The 27,691-nt window shown below is 42.1% G+C and overlaps 2 protein-coding genes across 3 annotated transcripts; one reads left to right on the forward strand and one right to left on the reverse strand.

Moving 5' to 3' along the window:
• Positions 1-9,986, reverse strand: LOC119738543 (carbohydrate sulfotransferase 13-like). The gene is made up of 2 exons (XM_038213450.1): positions 9,948-9,986; positions 1-1,449 (listed from the first exon to the last, which is right to left on the reverse strand). The coding sequence occupies exons 1-2, from the start codon at positions 9,984-9,986 to the stop codon at positions 430-432; spliced, it is 1,059 nt and encodes a 352-aa protein (XP_038069378.1). The 3' UTR covers positions 1-429.
• On the forward strand, positions 1,383-27,511 carry LOC119738542 (histamine N-methyltransferase A-like). Of its 2 annotated transcripts, XM_038213449.1 has the most exons (7): positions 1,383-1,469; positions 3,947-4,051; positions 14,843-15,075; positions 18,453-18,640; positions 20,815-20,965; positions 22,493-22,650; positions 26,731-27,511. In XM_038213449.1, exons 3-7 carry the CDS (start codon positions 14,895-14,897, stop codon positions 26,989-26,991), a joined length of 939 nt encoding a protein of 312 aa, XP_038069377.1. In that variant the 5' UTR covers positions 1,383-1,469; positions 3,947-4,051; positions 14,843-14,894; the 3' UTR covers positions 26,992-27,511. The 2 variants fall into 2 exon arrangements, with proteins under 2 accessions (XP_038069377.1, XP_038069376.1); XM_038213448.1 differs by lacking the exon at positions 1,383-1,469 and having other exon boundaries at positions 3,699-4,051.
• The last annotated feature ends 180 nt before the right edge of the window (positions 27,512-27,691 follow it).

The following is a 27,691-nucleotide window of genomic DNA, read 5'->3' on the forward strand; positions in this document are numbered from 1 at the left end:
CAATCCAACAGGCTCCATCGGGTATGTGACAAAGTTGGATCCTGTTGGATTCAGCAGCCGGGGTTAGGGTTTTAACACAGTACTGACATTAAATAAGGCAAGGATCTTGGTCACAGTGTCCAAAAATCTTGTTGTGATCATATCAAATGATAATTGTGCAGTGATGCGTGACTGAAATTAAATGAAACTCATTGGGGTTGAGGCCAAGGCTTATGATCTGCAAAACAAATAGTTTTCAAAGTTGACTTCATGGTTTTGTAGTTATTTAAAAGTAGTTAGACAGACACTTTTGGGACATATATTTGTATATTCGGTAAGATAAATCTTTGGTTTCCAGTCTGTCTCTGGTTTCCTGTCGCCTACGAGGGCAATCAAAATCAAGCGAAGTTTTAGTGTGCCATTTGCTGAATATACCGAAAAGAGAACTCATCAAACTGCTGTCGAGTTTTTCTGTAACCAGCTCATAAATTGGCTCATTGAATATCCAAACAGCTTGTAATCGACATCGTAGAGTTTTGCTAATTTCACGATGTCTTCGGGAGCAAGTTTAGGGAACTCTGTCTGTGCGACCCCGAGCGAGTCTGACCGGCGGATGGGGAAATCGACGCTGCCGCCCCCAGCGCTCCAGCGGTTCAAAACAGGCAGAATAGCCGCAGCATCGGGGCCCAAGGTTTCGTAATGCCCAACGAAATCGTAGCGGACGAGGCAGGGGCGACAGCGGGAACGGTAGGGCTCCCAGTGCATGTCTCGCATCAAGGGGGACCGGGGTGGCCCTGCAGTCAGGTACTTCACAAATTCAGGGAAACTGATCTCGACATCTTCAACTGACGCTGAAGGTTGATGCCCGGTGTCTTGGGATGCCGATGAGTGTCTAGTGAGCTGTGAGTTGTAGTAGCGTCTGATCCTAGGCCCCCAAGAGCTCCGGTAGTCGCGCCTCTGCGGCCCGGCAACGAACTTGTCACGCCATCCGGAGACGAGTCGCAACATGGGCTCCCTCACGAACAGGAACTTTGTGTATTCGCGCAGCCGGCGTTCCCGTTCCTCTGCCGAGTACGTGCCCAGTCGCCGCAGCCCGCCCGTGCGCGATCTGCGGTGACCACCACCGGTCGCGCTCGAGTTGTTGACCGAGGACACAGCGTCTAGGACCCGACGCCAGGCGATCGAAGACACCTTCCGTATCTCGCAGAACAGGAAACGATTCCGGTCGTCCACCAGTAGATGACCTGGTGCCGAGGACGACGTTTCTAGGTCCACCAGACTGTCGCAGGTTTCGCGCAGGACCTTCCTCCGTAGTGTCTGCGTCCACCAGACATCGTAAGTCTCGTTGACAGTTTCTGGGTGATGCAGGTACCGGTAGCTCTCAGTCTCTAATGCGGCTCGATCATCAGTGTGCCATTCGGAATCTTCCTTCTTGGCATTTGTCCAAAAGGTGTCGCCATCTTTTGTCAGCTGAAACGATCAAACACAAGGTATATGTTATTTATTGTATATATTTTATTTCTATTTCTAAATAAACCGGGGCCATAAAATTATCACAATTAATTTATCTAATGCTCTATAAGCAAATCCTTATTATCAATGAACATTTTTATTACTATACTTGGGGAGGGCTATGGTTTTTGGATTGGTAATAACTATGAAGAAAGATGATCCAAGGAACAGGAATATTTTAAATATTTGTTTGTTTTCAAAACTGTTTGACATCACTGCACTATACAGTACATGCGGATGACGTAGAAAGACCGCCATGGAGCATATGGCTCTCTTTATGCAAATACAAGCCTATTCTGTTGCCGCTTTATCAGCCGCCGACGTCATCAAAATATAATCAGGGCAGTCAATACATTGGCATCGATTGTCAAAACAGTGGAATACAATGGAAAATGGAAACACGGCTGTTGTTATGTAGATCACATGTCAGATCTGTCAGTATAACAGTATTTTTCCGTTGGATACCGGACGAGTTCACACAAAATCTGGGGCAAGCCAATATTCAGTGCATGCCAAAAATTGTACATCGCTAGATTTGAAATTATCAGAAACCATCAAACTCGCGTAAAAATCACAAGGGTGCTCCAATTCAAAAGTGAACTTGATACCCCAACCATTGATGGAACTTGTCATACAGTATTCCTTTTATTTTATATAGCTTAAATTGAATTTAAAAATTCATTATTTTTTTCACACTTTAGCTAGGTTAAAACCGATAGGCCATGGGCCAAAATCTGTATCATGGCTAGGATTAAGTTGAGGTTCGTCTTACTATAGCTTTCTGGTGTCAACTTGCGATAAAGTCAACTTTACTAATTCGATAGTGCTGAATCTGAACCTGGTTGTTCACATTGGCCCAGATTGCACATTAACCTGATGACCATTTTTCTCCTTCGTTTGCCCATTTTTTGGTCAAAAATAGCATTTTTGCCATAACTGCTATGTTTGAAGTTCCTGCTTTCAAATTTGACACGATTCAGCCATGGAGTCGAGGCTATAGTAGTAGAACGCGATGGCGGCGATGCATCGCGATCGCCCTCATGTGGTATGGGTAACAGTCCCCCTGTTATTTCTAATTTATGTGCAAACGATGTGGCGTGCACATGTAAACTATCAATTAACATGTTACAAGCTGCTTATAACTGAGAAATAAAGTTGCCACTAAAAAGTTTAGACGAGATTGCATGCTACAGGCTTTGGCCAGTTTCCAACACGTTAACCTTCTACCAAAACAAGTCGGTGTAATTAAAGAGAAAATAGTTTTAAACGACTGCTTTAAAACTGGTTACTAAGGTCCTGCTCACCGATAATGGCCCCAACCGAACGCCAACTAGTCTATGGAATATCCCTTTGCACAGCCAGGGTCTTTGATGTGTGAGGACATTTGGCGATTAATTATGCAAAACAAGACTTGAACTCGAGATTCTGACCATGCAGTGGGCGCATTCTATCTATCGTGTCTAGGGTAACCCGTTGTTGCTTTACCAAAAAAGGAAACCAAATCGACCAATCAATAGCTTAGTCCACATTTCTGATCGATATGACGGCGCAATTGCTAAAATCGATTCCGATTACCTGGAGCGCGGGGTCGCATAAAATTTGCATTGCTCATAATTATATCAGACGTTGGTTATACAGAGTGGGCTCCGACAGACGAGTGATGCTCAGACTTAACGGATATGCGAATTATACATTCAATGTTCTGAACTAAGAAGCATTAACTTTGTTCAATTTTCCAAGCAGCACTATCTTTGTAAGAGAAAGTAAAAATGAAATATGAATTTCTCCCTGATGTTTTGAAGGGCGACCTATGCGATGCGTTATAAACAACCTTGAAACACTGCTTGTCTATTTCATTTAGTTAAATTCTTTCACACTGTGAGTGGAATATTATTATGTCATGCAAAATTATACACATCGGTGATCGTGACGGAGTTAGAAAAAAAAAGTGCACCCTTATGCTCATCGAATTCCACACGGTCATTCTGATGCTCGTGTTACGACCCAACTAAAGCATCGATCCTGACTGCAGTTGGGACTACCCCAACTACAGTTGGAACGATCCCAACTTCAGTTAAGATGTCCCTAACTGCAGTTGGGCCATTGCTGTAGTAACAGGCCGTAACACTCTCATACAACCTTGAATTAATGGAGCCTCAAACAGCCGTTGAGCCTAGCGGGGCTCTCAACCTATAAAAGGTGCGCGTACTTGACGGAGCTCCTGCGAAGGACGAGTGCGGTTGAAGATCCCAAGTGGACAACACACACAAATCTGTCCTGCGAGTGTGAGCTCTCTGAAGTCACATAGGCCTACTGCAATTCGAGAAACAATTTAATCTCTGCGAAGTATTTTGGGCGCATCCAGCTGATGCAGTGCAGGCCCATACGGGACTGGGGATTGAGATTAACCAAGGAATATAACAGATCGACTCGTCTTCTTCTTGTGCCCGTACAGGACAGATACGTTCTTGACAACAATCCTCTATACCTTCGGCAGTTCTGTTCGGCTCGACAGATAAAACGCCCGAGGGCGGACCCCAACCGCCGATTCGTACTATTGGTGAGTATACTACATTGCAACTGAATTCAAATAAATCCAGAATTTCAACTTCAACTTTTCAACAAGAACTTCATGAAGAAACAATCTTTTTTGTACTCATTTTGATGTCAGGAATTACCGGCATTTTGCAGATCATTATTCAAGGTGCGGTGGTGAGTCTTAGTGTACAGTCTCTATGTTATTGTTTATACATGTCTCTATGTTATTGTTTATACATGACGCAAAAAAGACACAGCAAACAGCAAACGAACGAGCAGTTCAACCAAATGACCCTTTTCTAACGTGAATCGTTAAGGCGTATGCCGTTTGAAAGTTTTGTTAAATTGGGTTTGTGTGTTTGGTTATAGCAGAGTAGCATTACCGAGTGTACTTTAAATTCACCCTCTCATGGAGGATTTCCCGAAGGTGACAAGTGTATATCTTGGTATTAGAGTAAGGCCTCTGCAAATAAAGTGCCGGCAGTTAAAATGGACTTCTGAGTTGTTAAGTGTTTGTACGGAAGATTTTGGGGGGTTTCGTAAGCCCAATACCCGGTGCTAAGTATCTCAGCTTGCGGCCCGCTCCCATTGTTTCACGTCGTTCTTCACAAGATAGCGGTCGATGTTTGGCAAAGGTGTGGGCTCGACAGCTGCATTTTTGTGGGGACCGTGTCGACTGATGCGAGTTCAAAGGATCAGCTCCTTTATCATATAGAGTGGCTGAAACTTGGCCTGAACAAAACAAAAATCTCCTTTAACGTGCATAACCCATAACTTTGGTTGTAAACGGGAATGATTTTTTTTTTGCTGAACGCAAAAAGTCAGTCTATTTTTTTTCTGTTGCAACCCCTATGTTTTTTTACCCACTTACGGATCCAAGCACAAATTTATTGAAGATCACTTCCGCAATAAAATAATGTAGTCACTATTAAACCATAATAGAAGTGCACCGTTCTGAAGACATGAACCACCGTCTGGCGCCGTAGTGACCGATCAAAAGTTGTACAAGTTATTCATCTGCTTATTATGTTCAATGGACGAGTGTTGTGTATACTTCCGTCTCTGTCGTAATATTTTGGGGAAATGGGAGCATTAGGCGGGGATGATGGAAAGATTGGCCCAGGGTGGTTGTGCGATAGTTTCTAAAGAGCATTTAATTTGGGGAAAAGACAACATTTCTTTTTTAAGAAACAGGACTACTAGGAAAGTCTAATAAAGCTGGTCCCAAATGCGCACAAAATCATACTCAATTGGTTAAGAACGGTTCACTGGAAGTCAAACGGGGCGATTCTATACGATAGCACTGCCCGGGTCTCTGCATCAACCTATCCGGTTCGTTAGTAAAAACGTCATACACGCGCGCGCACCACTGATTACCAGCTCCCATTGGATAAACGCTCGAAGAGTGTTCGTGCTATGCTACACCGTACGCATGGTTGAATTGAGATGACGTCACACTAACGAAGCGAATACAACCAATATAAGTCACACGTGACGGGGAGTCAGTCAGTCAGTCAGTGAGATAGGTACAGAGCTAGCTGGGTGTCTGTGCACAGCAGAAATGTTAATAATAGTTGTATCACATGATTTTGCAGTTCAGGAGTATTGAATGAACTAGATACTGCAAAGGTTCAGCGACGGTGTTGAATTTCAATCGAAAAGATTCCAAAATAAACAATACAGGACCGTTTTTAAAGCAAACTTTTGTAGAACTAAAAAATACCTGTGCTGCTGGGTTACTTAAATATTTGCCATTTCCCCGTGTTCTCGTTCATTGTGCTTGCTTGTAATCGCGGTTGGTACCTCAGGGTTTAAAAATCAGGAAATGCCCAGTCTTCTGAAGAAAGTACATGTTATAAAATCAATCAACAGACAAAACAACTGTAATAAAGACTGCCTTATACATAATATTTAATATAGCTATATCTATAGCATGTTTATAGCTATTACATGTACCATCTTATTCAGGCATCCCAAACGATAACCATCCCGCGTGCTCGAGAAGAGTCCCTATAACAACCCCGAGCTGTTGTCCCCGAAGTTTGACAACGATCGGTAGAGGAATGTTCAACAAAATTGGTTATCAACTGTAGGAGATACGGAGTGGAAGTCTCAGGAGATGTACCGAAGCAAACACAAAGAGGCCGCTTGCAACTCCGTGTTTACCGCCAGAACGGAAGGTTAAGTTCATAGTTTCACACGCCGCCGGAAAAGTTCGTTTGCCCGGGATATAAACACCATCTTGTGATGATAATCGTCGCTGCCTGCTTTCTGAAACAGGTGTCCGCGAAGAAAGTAAAACGAAACCACTGCCGTCGTTTCTTTCCTTTTTTTTTTTAAATGTGTTTTCACAACGATGCTCTTGGGAGCTTCCACATAGTAGAGTGCCAAGCAGTATAACGGATATAGTTCAGCTGCTGACTAATGTCATGATATTAGTAAAATGGTGCCAAATACAATCAATGGAATGCAATATTTTCCGGGGGATGTCTTCAACACGCCTTCATCCAATCCCCTCCCCCTTCATATCACCCCCCCCCCCCCCGATTCCTGAAAGCTAGATCCGCCCTCGCAGAGGTGTGATGATGGGCTTTTTTTCAATGCTACACTTTATCTATCCACTGATGAAGCGTCTAGGTAATCAAAGTAATAATGTGCAGGTTTTAGCGCCTTAATTATGCTGCTCCCAGGGCCAGCCTATCTTCTTTGTACCTACAGTATCTGACTGACTGACTGAACGACTGACTGTCCCTTGTGGGCCGGGCAGTGTTATCGTATAGGATGACCCCGTACTGCCAATGAGTGTGCTAAATCCGATCCATTGTGTAAACCAGATGCACGAAAAGACAGTGAATGGCCATTCCGAATCAATTGAATGGAATCTCATGGGCTATGTGATCAGCTTTGCTGGGCTTGCCTTAATATACCGTTATCATGTTGCGGCCATCTTGATTTTGTACCATTCAAATCAACGTAACAAAAGCGAGGCTAGAAGGAAAACTAGTCTGGTTCCTTTTTGCCATAAAAACAACAACGACATTATCATTCAGTACTGTTATTTGAAAACAGGGAACATTGACTGAAATGGTGGCAGCATGACAAAGGTCTATAGAGCCTGGAAGTCCATTTTTGTCTTTGAGCTTCGGGACCCCTCCGCGACCCTTCTATGGGCATTTTACACGGGGTTGCCCCATTTCTCTGGCAAGAATTTTCTGACAGAATGTAATCACCGCCGGTAAACATTCATGCTGGAATTTATCTTGGCATTCTACAAGAAACTCATGATGAGAAATCAGTTGGAAATGGGGAAAAACGAATTTTATTTGCTACCTTTCACAACCGGATTTTCGCACTTAGGGATCCGCCTTCGATCACGCTTGTTTCCACATCGCATACTTGCGTGAGAACGAAAATGATAACGACGCCAAGATTTACCTAACTACATCCGATGGATTTTAGATTTAGTCGTGCTTGCTTGAATATAGTTCGTATCACCGGTCATTTTAGATTTGTTTGTAATTGCTAATGAGTCCTTCAAGTTTATTCAAAAAATTGTGTGTTCAAAAATACATTTACAGTCTCCTATTTTAGTTCCAGTTTTTACCCAATTCCCGCCACAAAATTATTTCATACAGTTTCATCTTTGTACGAGTGCTCCGAGTTCCACTAGTCCACACGTAGTTTAGATTCTCGGAAGTGAGAGGTCAATTTTTGGCACGATTTTTCTCTCTCACGATTTGACAAAGGGTGATTTCTGAAGAAATCAATGAACCAAAAATAATCTTAGAAACTCCGACTTTTACACGCTAATTTTCCTATTCAGGGGTCCGCATGCGCGCCACTAGGGGCCTACTTTTAGGCGCTGTTGTCTTGTTTAAACGATACCCTATCTGCGCAATACGGGATATCGGAATCATATTAATGTTTTGAGGTTTTGTGTGAGTGTTCATTTCCTTCACAGTGACACATGACAGTAATATCGTCCCTTTTTTAAACATCATGTTGGTGTCCAGTTTGTCTAGTGGAAAAACGAATGCATGAATTAATTAGGAGGGTTTCGTTTAAACGTTTAAACGTATTAAACCTTGCAAGCATAAGTGGCAAATGGTCACACTTATATATCCAGCTTACTTTAGTCAGCCTGGTTCAAGTTTGACAGTTATATACTTCTATAAAAGGGTGTAATATGGCATTGTTTACTGTCTGCCAATGTGGTTTTTTTTTTATAAATATTGTATACTTCTGGAACTTAATACCCACAGCTGAGCGTCAAAGGGAATACATATATATAAACAAAAAATCGAATACCTCTAAACCCCATTACTTTGTAGTAATCACAGCGGCGAATAACAAGGGTTCTCATGTAAGCATATAAAAAAACCGAAACCCAAATGTCGGGACCATTGTTTTAGTGAAGTTGTGCATGTTACACTTTCAAAATCTAGGATATGAAAGCCCCATTCATAAGCTTTCTTTTAGTACAAAATCATTCATATCACTTATGTACTTTTCAAGTTACATAATTTGAAACACAACCACCGTTTTAAAGTTCTGTCCACAAATCACAAGAAGGTAAGTGTTCTTTCAGCAAAACGAAAACAAATCACATAGGGATGTGTGTGAATTGTTTCGTTTTGCTGAAAGAACGCATACCTTTTGTGTAATCCGTGGACAGAACTTTAAAACGGTGGTTGTGTTTAAAATTCAGTAACTTAAAAAGTACATAAGTGATATGAATGATTCATGTACTAAAAAAAACCTTATGAATTGGTCTTTCATATACTAGATTTTAAAAGTGCTACATGCGAGTGGGGGCTAGATGTTACAGTAGAAAGGGCGTGGGGGCGCCCAATTTATGTTAAACCCGTTATCCATAGTAGGACAAACACATTTTAAGTGGGGGCGACTGCCCCTGGGGAGCAATGATTTTTTTCCCGGGGGAAGTGGGGGGGGGGGGGCACGCCCCCAGCCCATGTCCCCTTCGCTATGCCGCTGGTTTTTTTTTTTTTAGAGAGAATCCCAGCCACAGAAGAAAACGATTAAGAGATTTGTTGATTAAGGCCTCTGAATGCTAGTCATGGTCGATATACAGACCTTAATTAGTACAAACAAATTCAATTGAAAGACACGAGTGATGGTTTAACGCAATACACATACAAACGGTGACGATTAACAATAACGACCCGTATAAATACAACAGCTGGTAAACGGCCCATGGAATCGATATCGACTGATGTGGGGGCGGGGAATACCCAGCGCAGGTTTGTTTGGTGGTCCAGACAATTATATTAACTGTTTTCCTTCCAAAATCACACGAAAATAATATTGACCTGGACTTGAAGGTGTCTTGGCCGGTATTTTCCGTTCACCAGCTTTCACCGTGTTGACCGAGCGACTATGATTGAACCATTGGGAAGTCTTCAATCAATTTTGAAATGTAATCCTTTCTTTCTTTTCTACCTAATTATATACTTTACCTACGTCGCTCTTGTGCCACCGCGGCTGTATATAGACAGGCAAATTTGAAGAGCCTTTCCGTGATAATGATCATCGTGGGAACCGGATATGCTGGTTGGTTCATTCATTGCGTCTTATTGAATTTTCTTGTTTTCAATATAATAATTCCCTTCTCGAACATTGCATTCCTTTAGTTCATCCACTTACATTAAACATACATCATAAGATGTTCAACATATTGGTTAGGTCGCCCGACTTTTTTGTACTTATTTATTTATTTATCTATTGGTTTTTTTCTTGTGATTTCTTTTAGCCGTAGACTTTTTTCACCGTCTGTGTTGAACTAAAATTCAAATAACCTGTCTACAATTTTGGGGAAAATATCCCCCTCCCTTTTTTTTTTCAACAAGACTGTTTTTTTTAAGACATCCTATACATAGATGTGTCTGTCTTATACTTACTGCTTGTGAATCTCCGATTTTTGCACTTGTGTTTTCCATGTAACTGCCTGTTATGGAAGAAAAAAAGGGAAAAAAAAATAAATAAATATTTTTAAATAAACATTTTAAGCATAATCATCTACACGAACAATTCGTCTATTGTAGACAACTTGAATTTTTTTTTTTTAGAGTTAATGACGTGAGTTTCTATGTGGTATATATTATGGATAACTTTAATGGTAATGTACACAATTTTGCAAACATTCAAAAATAAAACTGAAATATTCCACCTGACTGCAAGTAAATAAGATGATCATGCATTCTTTGAAATCGTTGCGACTAGTATGCTGTCATTTGTTTTTTAGGAAAAAGTAATACCATCATTTCTCGCGATGGTTTGCCAGTGGGGCAAACCAATCGCGCTCTCAACGTAAACCTATATGCTTTGCGTCGACAAACAAAACTAGATGCATTTATTTTTTCTCAAAAAGTATATGAACTGAGCAGAAATTTCGATGGGTTAGTATTTTAATAACCTGCTTCAGATTTATGTTGTTGTTGTTCCTTCAATCGACAAAACATTTTTTTGTGGCAAATGGTGTCATTACCTTTTAAGGTATCCATCGCACTTTTAATATTCTTACCATTTTTTGAGTGGCTGAAAAAGTCAAATTTGAAAATACCACTTTGAAAAATGACCAAATAGACAACAAAAATCTAGAAAAATCACAAAACTTGATTCAGTCATTCCTGAATTGGTTGGTATGCAGTTTCAAATTTCAGACATTCGACCATCAGTAAAAAAAAAAATCCAAGTTTTAATGAATTTTCACTTCAGACACTTTTAAAAGAGAGTAGGCCCCGTTTGTTTCAAATTATGAGGCATATTGAGACTAATTAATTTATTGCAAGCTGGACTGCAAGTATTATAGCAGACCAAGACAGAATGATTACCTCAATAAATATGCAATTTGCCATTGACATGATTTGGATTTTTCAACCCCCTTCGTCGCGCACCTAGCTTTGAATTGAATACGTTGGTCGTGTGCACACTCGCATGTACACCCAGTCAAAATTAAGCAACAATGTGGAGTTCACGATGTCAACGATCTTTCAAATATGTGACGTGCCCAGGCATGGGTCGGAGGCAGGCCCCATGCTGGCCGCTCGCCTTGAGATGGAGGTGGCCCGACCGTGCCAGAAATTCAAAGTGATTACTGTCAACCTCTAGCGCAATTTAAATTTAATTTCAGGATTGTTTGCTGACCGAAGTTTATGAGCGCTTGTAGTGGATCGATCCACAAACGATTTTCAGTTTTTTTTTCTTATTCGAAAATATTGAATTCCAAGGCATTCTAATGGAATGGGGAAACTGTAACGGTGAAATTAGAGAGGGAACGCGAACAGATCGGAAGTATGAAATGAGGGTGTATGCACTGTAAAAAGGTTGGGTAAAATACTGTTGGGCAATGTAATTTACCCGACATTGGTATGAAATTACCTCATATATCGGGTAAAAACTGTCAAACTATTGGGAAGAATTTGCTCAAGAGTGTAGCACTGGTCGAATTATCAACCCATTTTGCCCAAACTTTTTTACAGTGTGGGTGTATGCTCAATTGCGTCTTGTAAGGGGCGTAAATCCCGGTGTTTTTTTTTTTTAGGGGGGGTGGTATATTTATCACCCCCTGCATGTGTGTTTAAATAACTTTGATACATTATTTATTGTGATGTATGCAAGTAACACAATACCAATACCAATAACCCCCACTTTTTGACCAGGGGGATGGGCTATTGGATCCTACCCCCCTTTTTTTGTGATGAGAAAAGAAACATGCGGATTTTGAGTCATTTTTCGAACTCCCCAACAACCTGAATGAATCCAAAAGCACTGAAAAATGGGGAACTTTTTTTAAGCTTTAGATGCGCTGTTTTGAAGTAAGTTATAAGGCTTGTAAGTATGCGAACGTGTAATCACCAAAATGTTCCCAGCAAAAGGACAAATAGGCAGAAAATTACAGCCTCTATTTTAATGAATTTTTAAAGATTTCCGTCGGAAATGAACAAAAGTTGTTCCAAAAATTGTGAGAAAAATTAAATATTCGTACAGTTTCTTATTCTCTTAGGAGAACATTGGTTTCATATGAAGCCCGGGAAGGGACAGGCTGGATTTTTTTTTTGGCATTTGCTAATTCGTTCGCACGAATTACTAATTCTAACACATTACTAAATACTAACATGTTCAGTTTTACGCCACTGCGTCTTGGGACGGCTCGCATTGCATCCTAGTAGGACAGTTTGCGCTACAGATGGAGATTGTGTCCGTAAATTATGCCCAACATAACATTGCAGCGCAACATAAAACCTTTTTTTTTGGGGGGGGGGGTTCTTTGCGCCTCACCTTATAAATGAGTATAGGCCCACATCGGTTTGGCAATAAAAATAAGATAATGTGATGTCGTTTCGGAAGTCATGCTTGAAGTATCGGTTTGATGCTTGTTAACTTCAGCAACGTTTCAAGGTTGTGGATTGTTGATTGGAAAAGACTATCTCAACAACACGTTCGTCTGTCATTTTTCAATCGAGAATGAACCATGTAATCACATTAATTCCTATCATTTCAAAACTCTATGTACACAAACTCATTATTTCCACATGAAATAAGACGTTGCAAGTATTTAACTCAATTAAATGTTAGAGCGTGGTTGATGCCAATGTTATGTGTTGTATTGCATTTTATCATGATAAGGATGCAACAACAATTGTGTCCTTTAACGATTTTGGCAGAATCAATCATTCTTGTCGTATTTAGGCTACTTACCCACGGTCTTTGACATAGGCCTAGGCTTACTCCAGACTTTGCTTTTGGATACGGTGGTTTCATACTCTCGAAGTACACTGGATACCGTGGCAAATGTAGCGAGGAACGGTACGAATATTAAGACGAGGAGCACTGTTATCAAAATCAGCCAGCAGAGAACGCACTTGAAAGAAAGCGACATCATGACAGTTGGTTCCCAATGTACTGATGCACGAATGGGCACGGAAAGGCAGTAGTTAGTTGTGCTTGTTATGTCCGTTGTATGCAATCCGTAAACGTACATGTGTATACATGCAAGGCGTACTGATGCGCGACGTGCGCGTACGCGTCGATGTCGCGCATTTTGGGAGCGCGCACGCGCAAGTGCATTCACACAGTTCCCATCAAGGTGCGCGTGAAAAAAAAAAATCGCGTTTGTGACACGCGCGCATCCGGCTTCAGCGCGCTCAACGGGCCGTTTCTCAAACCTCGGCTCAGTTCCAGACTCGGCACCAGGATTCGGGCTTTGTGATCTTGGATTTGGCCCCGGATTTTGATTTGAATGAATTGGCTCATGATGAAACTCTTTTCTGCTTCAATCCATAAAAAGAGAGATGTTGGAGTCTTTTCATTTCGTTCTTAAAAATCGGTTCTTGGGATGGAGACAAAGCCAAAGCTTGAGAGGACTCCGATGTTTTGGAAAGGCCCACGGAAGAAAACACGGGCTTATGGAGCCTGGTGTCATCCAGAAGATCCTTATTTGAAACAAAGCTCTATTAATATTGTTTTCCCCGTCACTTTACCGATGGACCCTTAGCTTCCAGTCTGTCAATTAAAAGTGGTGTGCATAGACCAACTTGATCACTGATTTAGGTCAGGTGACCTCAGCACGGTACGTGACACTCAATGATAAAGCACTGAAGGGAATAGTAACAACTGAGGCTGTAGTAAACCAAACATGGCAGGCGCGGATCCAGGGGGGGGGGGGGGACCCAGCTCTGTCAAAACAATTGTTTTCACAGAAATTCATTAAAATTAATGCGAACCACACCCCCACCCCGCTCTTACATGCTGGTAATAATGTCCGCCCTTGCAAAAAAAAATTCGGACAGAGCCAGCTTGGTTAGGAGGGTATTTGTACACTAGTCAGTAAAGTGTTAATAATCGTCGGATATGAATAGCGCTCCAAATTGAAAGTATGGTAAGAGCCCCCCCCCCCCCCCCCCCCCCCACACACACACCTATTGATATTATGGAGGCCAAGTGTCCGGACAAAAATCCTGTTCACATTTTAGCAATGATTTTCTGATGAAATCACCCCCCCCTCCTGCAAACATTCCATGATCCGCCCCTGCATGGGCGGGGCTGGTGGCTTAACTGGAACAGTTCATGTTTTTAAGCTCAATACGTTTGTATTTGCAAATAAAACGCCTGAAAGATTAACCCCTGAAAGCCAGTTATAGTGCAATGCACGTAGGCCTAAAATAATTAAACAAGGACACTTATGGTTTATTCACTGGTTGTACCATGAACAATTGTTTGCATTTAGTTCTCTGGCTCTTCAATCCCACTCGAATCGAAGGTTCTTTTCATTAGTATATTTGGCCATGCAATGCAACCGCTATCGATAGTTGAATATGGCGTCATCACCACCAGCCTCTCGATCAATCAGAGGGAAAAATGTTGTCCCACGTGACACCTCATTTGCATAAAGTCAGGCAGTCACTGCACAATGAACAGTGATTAAAAAGGCGGCATGCAGACAACTTTATACTTTCGGTAAAACGGGAGTCGAAACGAAGATCGGCCGGCTATTCCTCGAATGACCGAATGAAGAATCTAGAGCTTATCAAATAATATCAGTCTTTTTAATGTAAGTATTATTATCAAGATGCATTGTTTACGGCTACGTTGTACGTGAAAGGACTTACTGAATTATGATTCAGTTAGTGACTCGGAGGAATATATGAGTCTGGTCCCTTTGACCCAGTGAATCTATACTACAGTTTTAAAAGATTGTAAAGAAAATATTCCTCCAGTACATTTTCAAATGCGAGTCTTTCTAATTTTAAGCATCATGTTATCATCTCTTAATCTGTTTTGTTTGTTCCTTCAGAACACCGGCCTCCCGAATCCATTGACCACCAACTTCCGACTGCCGTCCCGCCATGAAGACGCTAGACGAAACTTACTACGTCCAGGCGCTGGAGGCGTTCATCGAGCGATGCGACCAGGAGCAAGTGACCTTAGCCTGGATCCGGGCCAAGATGCCGTCCTTGCTCAAGGCCGTCCGGTGGCCCGTCAGCACGGCCGAGGTGGTCAGCGTCGTCGGGGTCGGCTCCGGGAAAGGTGAGTTCCAGCCTTGAAGCTGGTATTTCGTGCTCTGCTGAAAATTTAAATTCCATTGCCCATGCTGTTGGATATAATCTATCATTGAACCGAAAAAAAACCTCCAGCAACTCTAAATTATATTCTAAAAAGAAAAAAAAACTCCCGAGTCAGCTTGACCGGTAATCCGAGTAGGGCTGCGCATCGGAACCGGATACCCGAATATCCGACTGTGACAGGAACCGGTTCTAGATGAAGGGATTTGTACCCGTAACCAACTCTTCAAATTTACTTAGTCACTTCTCAGACAATGAAAAGCAAAGGGTTTGAATGTCATTTGTGGGAAATGTTCAAAGTGAAAATCAAACTGTACATGGAAACACAAAACAGATTCACGTTATGACGCTTATGAAAATGCAATTTACACAGTAACAATAAACTGTACACACTTACTTGTATCTTACCGTATTGCCTTACTATGAAGCCCGGGAAGGATCAGGGTGGCATTTTTTTTTTTGGGGGGGGGGAATTTGCTAATTCGTTCGCACGAATTCCTAATTCGTTCGCACGAATTACTAATTCGTTCGCACGAATTCTTATTTCGTTCGCACGAATTCCTAATTCATTCCCACGAATTCCTAATTCGTTCGCACGAATTGCTAACTCGTTCGCACGAATTGCTTTTTCGTTCGCACGGATTGCTATTTCGTTTGCACGATTTTCCTAATATCGTGGGAACGAATTGCTAACCCGTGCATCCGGGAACGCGTTAGTAATGCGTGGGAACGAGTTGGTAATTCGTGCGAACGAATTAGCAATTCGTGCGAACGAATTAGCAATTCGTGCGAACGAATTAGCAATTCGTGCGAACGAATTAGCAAATCCCCCCCCCAAAAAAAAATTCTACCCTGTCCCTTCCCGGGCTTCATACCTCACCGATGTGGCAGTATTGTCGAGCGGACCTTTATGAACACTCTGTACAGCAACTTTCAAGATTTAAATGATGGGGTTGCGTTTCTTTATCGGGTACCCGGGTAACCGTGTGTTTTTCCCCTTCAATCGGGTACCCGATTCCCGTACATGCACCGTCCTAAACCCGGGTTCCATTTGGCGTAACCCTTATCCGAGTAAAAAAAAAAAAAAAACCGGGCCAACAATGAAATTTTTCTAAAAGTTATCATTGTGTAACAGGTGCGATGAAGCATTTTCCTTGATATATCACAAATGTGTCCCTTTCTTTAATCTCCAAACCCATTTTCCAACTCGTACGAGTTAATATGTCATTTTTAGTTATGCATGTTTGGCTTTTACAACCATTTTGGTTGCTTTTACGCAAAAACAGATACGCCTGCTCGTACACATGGTTCCAGGTCTCAATATTGTTTATTATTGTGGTTTTTTTTTTTTTTTTTTTTTTTTTACAAAGTCAGGGTTATATGACACAGACCATACGGTCCATTTAAAATTCACTCGCCGGAAAAAAAATGTATGATAAAAAAGGACTAATTATAAAATTAAAACAAAACAAAACAAATTTAAAGCGGAAAAAACTTGAAACAACGAGATATAAAAACCAATATCGGTCAAAACAAGAAAGGTTAATAGGGCTGTAAAAAAATAAAAATAAACATATAAAATATAGAAATACAAAAATATATATAAAAATATGATCGATTCCCATAGGCGGTCTAACCTGCACGCTAGCATAACCTGCATAAATTCTAGCAATTAAAAAATCATGGTTTTCCGGTATATGAAAACAGGACAGACTGAAACAATACATCTTTAAATACGGACAGTCAATTCACGTATTAGTGCTAATGCAGTTTGACGCTTAGAACTTTGAATCTTTTTTACATCAACATTTTTGGAAGGCCCATTCTTTTGCGATTCCTTTTATTTGAGAGCTGTAATTCATCCGATGCTTCAAAATTAGGAATCAAGTCATTTTACCCATGGCATAATCCAAAAAGCATCGATAGCATGCAAAGTTGGATTCAACCAAATGCATGCATTTTCAAGGCAACAGAATTTCAAATTAAGTTGGGTGCGTTAACATCGTACAGCCTTTTGAATTTTCAGCTCAGTGGATACCATAATAGTTTTAGGAAACTGAAGAAAAAAAAAAGTCACACAATTTTTCCGGTCTTCAAGTGGTTTCACGGTTTACACTAGCGCTTCAAACTAGTAGGTTGGCGTTTCATATTATTTTGAATTCGGGCGATTCACAATGCAGTGCGCCACCAAGAGTTTGTCACGGAGAGTTCGTTTTTCAAGTTTACGGTCGACAAAACATGGCCCATTTGAACGAGTGTCAGTAGAAAACTTGAGCTAACTTTGTATAGATTGGGGCATTACGTTCTGCCGCCTTTCAAAATAACTCCATATTGATAAAACGAAAAGAAACGGGCAAACACTGGATACTCGAATCATACGCTTACGAACTTTCTGGCCGGAAAAACTAACAATTTCAAATGTCCCGCGCTGTGAATTTGTCGACCATCTCCCACAATGCACTGGGAAAAATGAACTCTCCGTGGCAAACGCTTGGTGGCGCACTGCATTGTGAATCGCCCGAATTGCTCCCACTCGTGTACAATCCCATAAAATAACACTCCCTCAATTCAGCTGATGACTGTATGTCAAACTTTAAAACTGCGCAAAAAAAATTGCAAACCACCTTCAATGATTAGTTTTTTTCAAGTGATACCATTTCGGGCGGAAGAATTTCACAGGGTATTTGGTAACAGTCAAGGGCTGATCCAGAACACTTTTTTTGAGGGGGGGGGGGGGAAACAAAATTTGGTTCCCCAAAAAGTGGGTCCAAAAATTACGGCGAGGGGTTCGGGGCCCGCTCAAGGGGCCGTAACATTTTTTAGATTCTAAATGCTCTGTGGTGCGATCTGAGGCAATTTGTGACCACTTCAACAATTTTCTTTTTAGGAAAAGATGGTGGATGCAGTGCCTGCCTTTATTGCGAACAAAAAAGTGGGTTCTTTTTTATGGGGGGGGGGATGACCTCCGTTGCCCCCCCCCCCCCCGCCCCCGATCCGCCCTTGGTGCCAGTACTGTCTTCACTTCGAACACGGTTTTTCTCATTAAATTGGTACCTTCATTTCTTGGTAATTATCAAAATGTTATACGTGCATTTGAAGATCACAGGAGGAGTTCAGCAGTATATGGCAGATAATCGCTATTAACTAAACTGTGTGGTGCATAAAGGATTAACTCATTCTAAGAAAGGCACACCAAAGAAAACAAGTACGTGTCACTTGATGTCACCACATCTTTCTGTATAAAATCAGTTGCTTACACAAAATTAAAGACCTTTGGGGTTTGGAAGTAGCAGAGACGCCCTCAACTTCGAATTTATTAACTTAATTTGGCCTTGCATGCAGGCATAATGGACGTGGACGTACTCAAACTGGTGCAACAAGAGTGCCCTGAGAATCCCCTTCACTGTATCGGAATCGAGCCCAATCCGGACGAGCTGGCGCGGTACAAGAAGACAGCGGCCGGGGAGAAAGACTTTGCCCTGGGAAGCACCACCTTCGAGTGGCACGAAAAAATCTCAGAAGAATTTGAGGTGGGTATCGTTTCGGTTTGCAGTAATACCATGTGGTAATAACTACTGCTTAGAAGATATTTAGTTCTGAAAAGAACTTGTCCTGCTTATTATCAACTTTCGCTGAGTAGTTTGTGTTCTGATAAGAACAGTCATGCTTTAAGTTCTAAAAGAACTTGTCTTTTAGAATTTGAGGTGGGCCTATATAGAATTTGTTTTTCTCTCAGCAATATCTGTAATGGTAAACTGACGAGTTTACTCCCTTATGTTTACATTGTATTTTATTTTGTCAGACCTGCACTGGATATCCGCTCGATTAAACATTGAACCATTCACTTATAGTGTGTCGCAAGCAAAACTGTCATCAAGCGTTTACTTTGACAAACGTTATATGAACCATTGGAATGTAATTTATTTTGGTGCAATCCTTGAAATGCACCATTGTATCCCGTTCAACCTTACTTTCAGTTATCCTTTTGCAAGTTTCAAGGTTATATCGGTGCTTTTTCGTGGGTTTTTTTTATGCTAATGCGAATTTTCATGTTCATGAGGAGTAGTATGATTTTCAGGCAGAAACCTCAATGTTACAGCTACTTCATTTTCTGTCGTACATTTTCTTTTCTGTGGCGATTCGTTGTTGTGTCAGCACATGGCAGGAAGCCAATGAGCAAACTTTTCTCAAAAATATTGTCAAGTTGCATTTTTTTGTTGTTCACAATTTAAATAGAAAACCTCTGTACAGTTTCTTCCTAAAATGATATCACAGCAACAGCGCCCTCAGTTGCCCGGAAAATGATGGACAATGAAGGTTTTAAGAAGTGCACTGTTCAATAAGATTAACCAAAAAGGGATGTGAAATAGTAGAGGATTAGAAAGTTGCACAAAATGTGTTCCTAGGAAAAAAAATCATCTCATGAACCCTATAATCATAAATAAGTCGTAAACAGTGTGACTAGTGAACTCAAGGTTACTTCTGTACATGAGGAGGGGTGGGGGGGGGGGGGTGACAACAAATGTGCCTACTGACCATCCGAGCTAAACGGTAGGCAGGATTGTTCTCCCGGTCATCTGGCCTCCGTAAAATCCAAGGGGGGGGGGGAACAAACAATCTTCCAATGGACTTCATTTACGAGTCGGCCATATTTAAATTGAAAACGAGGTAAACTCATCAATTTTGGAGCTTGCGAGTAGAAATGAAAGCAACTAATTAACAGTGCATTACAAATTAATACCAGTCTGCTCTGATGAAAAAGTCTGCTCTGAAAAAAAAATGGAAAGTGACTATTCTATTAAAGTGACTAACTATTCTAGTTATAAAATAGTCTGCCATCATCCTATTCAACAATCTACAATTTATAAAATAGATTCCGGGAACACGATCGAAATGGCTTCCTTGTGAATGAGATCTATAGGGGTGCAGACCAGTAAATCGGTCCGAAATTGCCTACGCCGGCCAAATCATGATTTGCATGCCCTCAAAATCTTCAGTATTTGAGCATACTGTGGGCCATGAACTAGAGGGTTTGTAAAAAAAACATGGGTGGAAGCCGTGCACAGGACTGTGAGCTTGTAGTTCCGTTCAAATTGGATGAAATTAGGGCCCTAAAAGCGCTCTATTTTGCAATCGAGTGTAGGCATCGTTTTTCAAAATGGCGATGGGCTTCAGGACTATTTTAAGGGGTAATCATCTTCGGATGGACATTTCTCCTAAAAGTCATCAGTTGACCCCCCGTAAATTGAAACGAAAATGACAGATGATGAAATAAGCTTTATTTTGATATGTGTCTCGAATACATTGGAGAGTTGTGAGTATTTTCCCCGAATTTCTGAAATAAGCGCATTTATCATTGGGGTCAATGGAAGTTTATTTACTGGTCTGCAACCATAGGGTGTGCTGTTCAAAGCGGACAATTATGGGCACTATCGGAATATAGGTGGCGGTCTTCATCCCGGCACATTTGCCGATCCGTGTCTTTTAACAAGACACTGGGTTAAAAAATAGGTATTACAAATCCGAACGTATTTCTTGAAAGAAAAACGTTGAATATAGGGTTTAAAAAAATGGAAACGTATTTTCTCAAAATAAAAAGGCAAACATATAGGCCTAGCTATATTGGACTTTTTTTTAGAAACCTTCTTTAAGTGGCTTCATGATATATTTTCTGTCATTTCCCCTCTTCGTTTGTTCATTATAGAGTTTGTTACCAAGTCGACCTGACAGCCGATATCACGTGATCCACATGTTCCAGATGCTGTATCACGTGCGTGACATGGAGGAGACCATTCAGAATTACTACAACAAGCTGACAGAGGGCGGTCTTATGGTCATCACCATTGCTTCCAAAGGTACACCGATCTTTGGAGTGAAGTTAAGAAAACTGTCAATAAAATAAATAAAATTGGAAAACATTGAATGATTAGTAATGAAAGGGACTATGCTTGAACGATTTGTTCTGAATGACGCTGTATTTCAGCTACATTGTGCATTTGGAATCTGTTCCGTATTTAACTCTTAAAAAAAGCCAATACTTACTCTTGTTGTCGTGTGTAAAAATACGAGGATAATTGGTGTGATGTTTCCTGATGGATATCAGGCGCGGATTCGGGGGGGGGGGGGCGAACCCTCTCCCAGCTCTGACTTAATTGTTTTTGAATAGAAATACATACAAGATTATGTGAACCCCCAGCTCTGACACCTCCAAAATGTTGGTAATAATACCTGCCTGTGCACAAAATTCGGACAACGTCAGCAGGGTCACGAGGGTATTTCTTCGCTATTCTGTATTATAGTGTTAATGTGTTAATGATCGTCAGAGTTGAACAGTGCCCCCATTAAAAGTATGGATCGAGTCCCCTCCCCCAAGGCCCCCCCCCCCCCCACCTATTGATTTTACGGAGGCCTAGTGTCCGGAGAGTAAAAACCTGTCTACATTTCAGCATTGACTTCCTGATGACCCCCCCCCTGCAAACATTCCTGGATCCGCCCCTGGATATCTCACGATCTCAACTATTCAGATGAGTCTAGTTTTTGTGCTACAACTTTCACGGTACTTTGAACTGCATTCTGCAATTAAATTTGTTCTATGTGATCACGGCCAAAGGACTGATTATTCAAAGAAAAGCGCTCAGGAAAATATTATTGAAGCATGACACAAAAACAAAGGACAAAGACACTAACAGCGTGATTTGACCCTTGAGTGGCCACACTTTTTGTTACAGGGCAGTTTTCATAGAGAATTTCCCGAACGAGGCACATTTTATCAGTGGCGGGGGGGGGGGGGGGGCTTGACCTACATTTTGTCTAGCCCCCCCCCCCCAAAAAAAAAAATCCATAAAAAAATTGCACTACCCAAATGTAACAATGTGACGTACATGCGAACGGTTTACCCCTAAATAAATAGTCGTGAGAAGGGTGCATTTGTACACTTTGTAGCATGATTGTAGGATTTGATCAGCACTCCCCATTGAAAATATGGCACGAGCCCCCTCCCCCCGGAGGCCTAAGTGTCCGGAGAAAATAACCGGTCTACATTTCAGCACGCCTCCCTGAAACAAAAAATCTGGATCCACCCTGCTAGTCCCCCCCCCCAACCCCCCCCCCCCCCCCCAAAAAAAAAATTGCTCTAGAGCCGCGCCTGGACTCTGTCTGTGTACATAAACTGTTACATCAAAAAGACTCTGATGTTGATTTGGCATATATTTTTAAAACTTTAAACTTGTCATGCGCATTTGTGGTCTAGAGCTGTCCATGGATTTTACGGCTGCTGTGGGAATATCTGTAGGGTGTCGCTTCTGGTTGCTTTGTTCACTAAGGGTCTTCAAAATATGTCTTGCAAACAGCAACAAGGCCCTTTTTTTTTTTCTCACCCCAAGACGGAAACGACCTCTTGAAGGCATTCGACGACTACGAGTCCACCATCCCAAACCTCCACGACCTTCCCGCGCAGAACATGAAGCGGTACAGCGACGACGTCTTGCCGATCCTGCGTCGCATGGCTATCCTCCACCATTCGGAGACAGTGTCTTATCAGGTAACACCCATGGCATGCCACAAAAACCCACTATATTAGGTCGCATCAGAGGGCAACAAGCAGTAGAAATAGCAAGCTACCAAAGGCAATGTAGTAGTAAATATTTTACATTGTTTAAAAGGCATTTTTTTTTAATTACATAGGGACGTATATGCCACCGATTCATGTGCATGTGTTTGTCCCCCCCCCCCGAAAAGATTTGTTTCAAGGCCGTCATTCGCTCAAATATGGATTATTCTGGCCAACTTCACGAAGTTTTCAATCAAAATTAATGCCTGTCTCGCACCGGCTCAAAGCTATGATAATTACAGGAAATATACAAAACATCAAAAAATGAAATGATAAAATTATCACGAAATACCGAACTTGATTGCTAGAAAATGACAGTCTAAAGCATCCTGTAGAATCGTGGCTCCTGGTGTGCTGACATTTTCAAGAAAACTTGTATTTTTCCAACGCTGGTCGGCCGACCGGCGTTGGAGAAAACCTGCTTTTTCAAAAACTGTTCTTAATTTTACATATTTAGTTATACCGCATTTTCTTTGCAATTGATTACACACCTGTTAAGGGGTACAAGCCTGCTAGCCTGATCCTCTGACTTTACAATTCCCCAGAGTCTATTAATTGCTCCGTTTCATCTTAAGTGGGGTCAGGGAGCCAGACTACAACAACATGATAGGTTTTCTTGGTTTTTCCAGCATCTGCAAGCCCAGTTTAACAATAAAGTCAGTTTAATAATATTTGCTATAACATACTAATCCTCCAAATCCATTTATTTCTGAAAATTGCAGCAAAAGCAAATGTTTTACATTCCCTTTAAAGTACAAAACGCTGTACAAATCAAGCCAGGGCAAACTTATATAGGTCTGAGCTCTAAACGCCCAGTTGGCACCAAGGTGTCTGATCGCTTCTCAAAAGAGAGAATAGTACATACATGTGTATCTTGATCAGAACTAATGCCAGTAGCGTATACGTATCCAGCTTTTGATGTCAGGGGTGCATCCGCACATCAGCGCCGAAATGTAGACATGTTTTTGTTTGCCTCGAGACACCTTGCCTCCGTCAAATCTAAGAGTGTGGGGGGTTGGGGCGTGGGGGGGGGGGGGGGGAGGGGGGGTGGTACCCATCTTCCCAATGGGGGCGCTCTTCAACACTGACTGTTATTAGGCCAAACAAATATTCGGTCTCTGGTCAGACCAAAGTTCCAGAATTGACGCGGGGACGCGGCTTTTTTTTTTTTTTTTTTTCTTTATTTTTCTTCAAGCTTGGATTGTACAGACAAGGTGGGGTACTGTTTTGCTTTTTTGGTGTCCTCATGTACATTGGTGTCTAGCTCCATAATTTGCCTTGGTGCTCTCGATCATTTGCCTTGGTGCAATTTTCCCATTCCTTGGTGCTGTTTGATAAAAAAAAATTGAGGTGGTGTGGCAATAGAGGGCGCTGTTGGAGCAACCGCGGAACATTTTGGAAAAAAAAAAAAGATTGACGCGCATGATTAAATTCGACGCGCGCGCTGACCAGAGACCGACTTATTTATTTGTTTTTGGCCTTATGCATTCTGCAAATTATTATGCCCATTTTCACGGCGCATTGTAATGTTTTTTGTGCGGGTTTTCCTTTTGGGATTGATGTCAGAACTCTCTCACCATTTATTGATAAGTGCTGAAAATAGTTCCCCCCCCCCCGCAGGTTATTTTTTTTTTTCGGAAAGGTTTTCCATTCCCCCTCCCCCCCCCCCCCGCCCCCCCCCAAAAAAATCTGCTAGTTTGCAGGATCGTCCCAAGCAAGGATATAAAAACCACTCTTGGCAAAGGGATAGAAATAAGAAAATATGACGAAAAAAAAGGAAAGCTGGAAGTAGCAATTGGAAATCAGGCTAGATTATAGAATGGAGGGAAACACGCACTAGGCAAGAAGTTCCAAAGAGACGCAACACGTGGGATAAAGCAATTAGAGTAGCTCTTCGTTCTACATCTCGGCGCAGCTAGAGTGTATGGATGAGAGGAAGCAGAGAGCCTGGTTGCACGCTCAAACATCCCGACAGGAGGAACCAAGTCAAACAAACTGATGGAACAACTTGCATGCCTGATTATAGTAACTCTTGGTTCTACATCTCGGCGCAGCTAGAGTGTATGGGTGAGAGGAAGCAGAGAGCCTGGTTGCACCCTCAAACACCCTGACAGGAGGAACCAAGTCAAACAAACTGATGGAACAACTTGCATGCCTGATTATAGTAACTCTTGGTTCTACATCTCGGCGCAGCTAGAGTGTATGGGTGAGAGGAAGCAGAGAGCCTGGTTGCAACCTCAAACACCCTGACAGGAGGAACCAAGTCAAACAAACTGATGGAACAACTTGCATGCCTGATTATAGTAACTCTTGGTTCTACATCTCAGCGCAGCTAGAGTGTATGGGTGAGAGGAAGCAGAGAGCCTGGTTGCACCCTCAAACACCCTGACAGGAGGAACCAAGTCAAACAAACTGATGGAACAACTTGCATGCCTGATTATAGTAACTCTTGGTTCTACATCTCGGCGCAGCTAGAGTGTATGGGTGAGAGGAAGCAGAGAGCCTGGTTGCACCCTCAAACACCCTGACAGGAGGAACCAAGTCAAACAAACTGATGGAACAACTTGCATGCCTGATTATAGTAACTCTTGGTTCTACATCTCGGCGCAGCTAGAGTGTATGGGTGAGAGGAAGCAGAGAGCCTGGTTGCACCCTCAAACACCCTGACAGGAGGAACCAAGTCAAACAAACTGATGGAACAACTTGCATGCCTGATTATAGTAGCTCTTGGTTCTACATCTCGGCGCAGCTAGAGTGTATGGGTGAGAGGAAGCAGAGAGCCTGGTTGCACGCTCAAACACCCTGACAGGAGCAACCAAGTCAAACAAACTGCTGGAACAACTTGCATGCCTGATTATAGTAGCTCTTGGTTCTACATCTCGGCGCAGCTAGAGTGTATGGGTGAGAGGAAGCAGAGAGCCTGGTTGCACCCTCAAACACCCTGACAGGGGGAACCAAGTCAAACAAACTGATGGAACAACTTGCATGCCTGATTATAGTAGCTCTTGGTTCTACATCTCGGCGCAGCTAGAGTGTATGGGTGAGAGGAAGCAGAGAGCCTGGTTGCACGCTCAAACACCCTGACAGGAGCAACCAAGTCAAACAAACTGCTGGAACAACTTGCATGCCTGATTATAGTAGCTCTTGGTTCTACATCTCGGCGCAGCTAAAGTGTATGGGTGAGAGGAAGCAGAGAGCCTGGTTGCACCCTCAAACACCCTGACAGGGGGAACCAAGTCAAACAAACTGATGGAACAACTTGCATGCCTGATTATAGTAGCTCTTGGTTCTACATCTCGGCGCAGCTAGAGTGTATGGGTGAGAGGAAGCAGAGAGCCTGGTTGCACCCTCAAACACCCTGACAGGAGGAACCAATTCAAACAAACTGATGGAACAACTTGCATGCCTGATTATAGTAGCTCTTTGTTCTACATCTCGGCGCAGCTAGAGTGTATGGGTGAGAGGAAGCAGAGAGCCTGGTTCCACGCTCAAACACCCTGACAGGGGGAACCAAGTCAAACAAACTGATGGAACAACTTGCATGCCTGATTATAGTAGCTCTTGGTTCTACATCTCGGCACAGCTAGAGTGTATGGGTGAGAGGAAGCAAAGGGCCTGGTTGCACGCTCAAACACCCTGACAGGAGGAACCAAGTCAAACAAACTGATGGAACAACTTGCATGCCTGATTATAGTAGCTCTTTGTTCTACATCTCGGCACAGCTAGAGTGTGTGGGTGAGAGGAAGCAGAGAGCCTGGTTGCACGCTCAAACACCCTGACAGGAGGAACCAAGTCAAACAAACTGATGGAACACTTGCAAAGGAAATAAACTGTAGAGCCAGCCTGAGTTATCTCGTTTCAAAGTTTTTTAGTTGTTAGTAGTGATTTGCAATTGCACTCAACATTGGCTGAGTATCAATTTTCATCAATTTGGAGGTGTTTTCTAGCTTAATTGCCGCGCCTGGAAGTTCTGTTTCATTGCTGTTATTATTGTATTATCATTATTACCAGGTGGATGTCTCCGAGTGTTTTGTGGACGGCTCACTGGCTGGCAAGATGCTCCTGGATTTCATCTGCCTGACCAACGCCACCTGCGTCTATCAGAGCCTGGCCGAGAGCGACCGGTCCGCCCTGCTGAACAGCATGAGCAAGTACTGCAAGGCTGGCATCGGGGAGGACGACAGAGGGCGCCGTATGCTCACCCTGACCTTTGACTGTATCACCTTCTACAAGGGCAAGCATGCGCAGTCGGTTTGTAATGGCGTGGCGTAGAGGTGGGGTCTAACTTTGTCCGGGGTGAAAAACATTTCACCAGCAAAAACAATATGGTTTTACTCTTCCATTCTGATACAACTGCCTGACAAAAATACTATGTGATCGAAATGCTGTTTATTTTGAAAGGGTATGCATAGGCCTATACAAAGGTGCAGGGACGGACATAGGATTTGGGAAGGGGAAGCGGCATCCAAACTTTAGTGTTTCTACCCCTATCGAGTATATATAAGTGTAAGATGTTTAAAACTATATTTCTGAATTCTTGATGTCGTTTTCTAGATTGTACCTCAAAGCCTCCATTTTTAAACTTGTTGAGGACTACTGTATGGTGAAAATGAAGATATTTTATATTTTGAACCACATGCCGCCAATTTATTAACAGAATATATTGGGTTGTTGTGAGGGAAATTATTAGTGAGCAATCGAGTCGCGTTGACCCACAGTATGGGCCTTATGCACTCTAGTTGGCCATTTTTGTCGAGTTCCCTGAATGTATTTCATTAATTGTTAACTGTTGAATGGGATGGCGCCAGACTAGGCATAATACAGCCTTATTTTACTGTCATTTTTGTTTGGTATGGCTTTAAACATTGGGAAAATGTTTAATTACACATTTGAAATTATTATTTGAAGCAGACTGCATGGAATCAATAAGTAATTAACTTGCTTTCATTTCTCTGCGCAAGTTCCAAAAATT

Source organism: Patiria miniata, unplaced genomic scaffold, assembly GCF_015706575.1.
Source record: "Patiria miniata isolate m_02_andy unplaced genomic scaffold, ASM1570657v1 HiC_scaffold_3, whole genome shotgun sequence".
Classification (NCBI taxonomy): Eukaryota; Metazoa; Echinodermata; class Asteroidea; order Valvatida; family Asterinidae; genus Patiria; species Patiria miniata.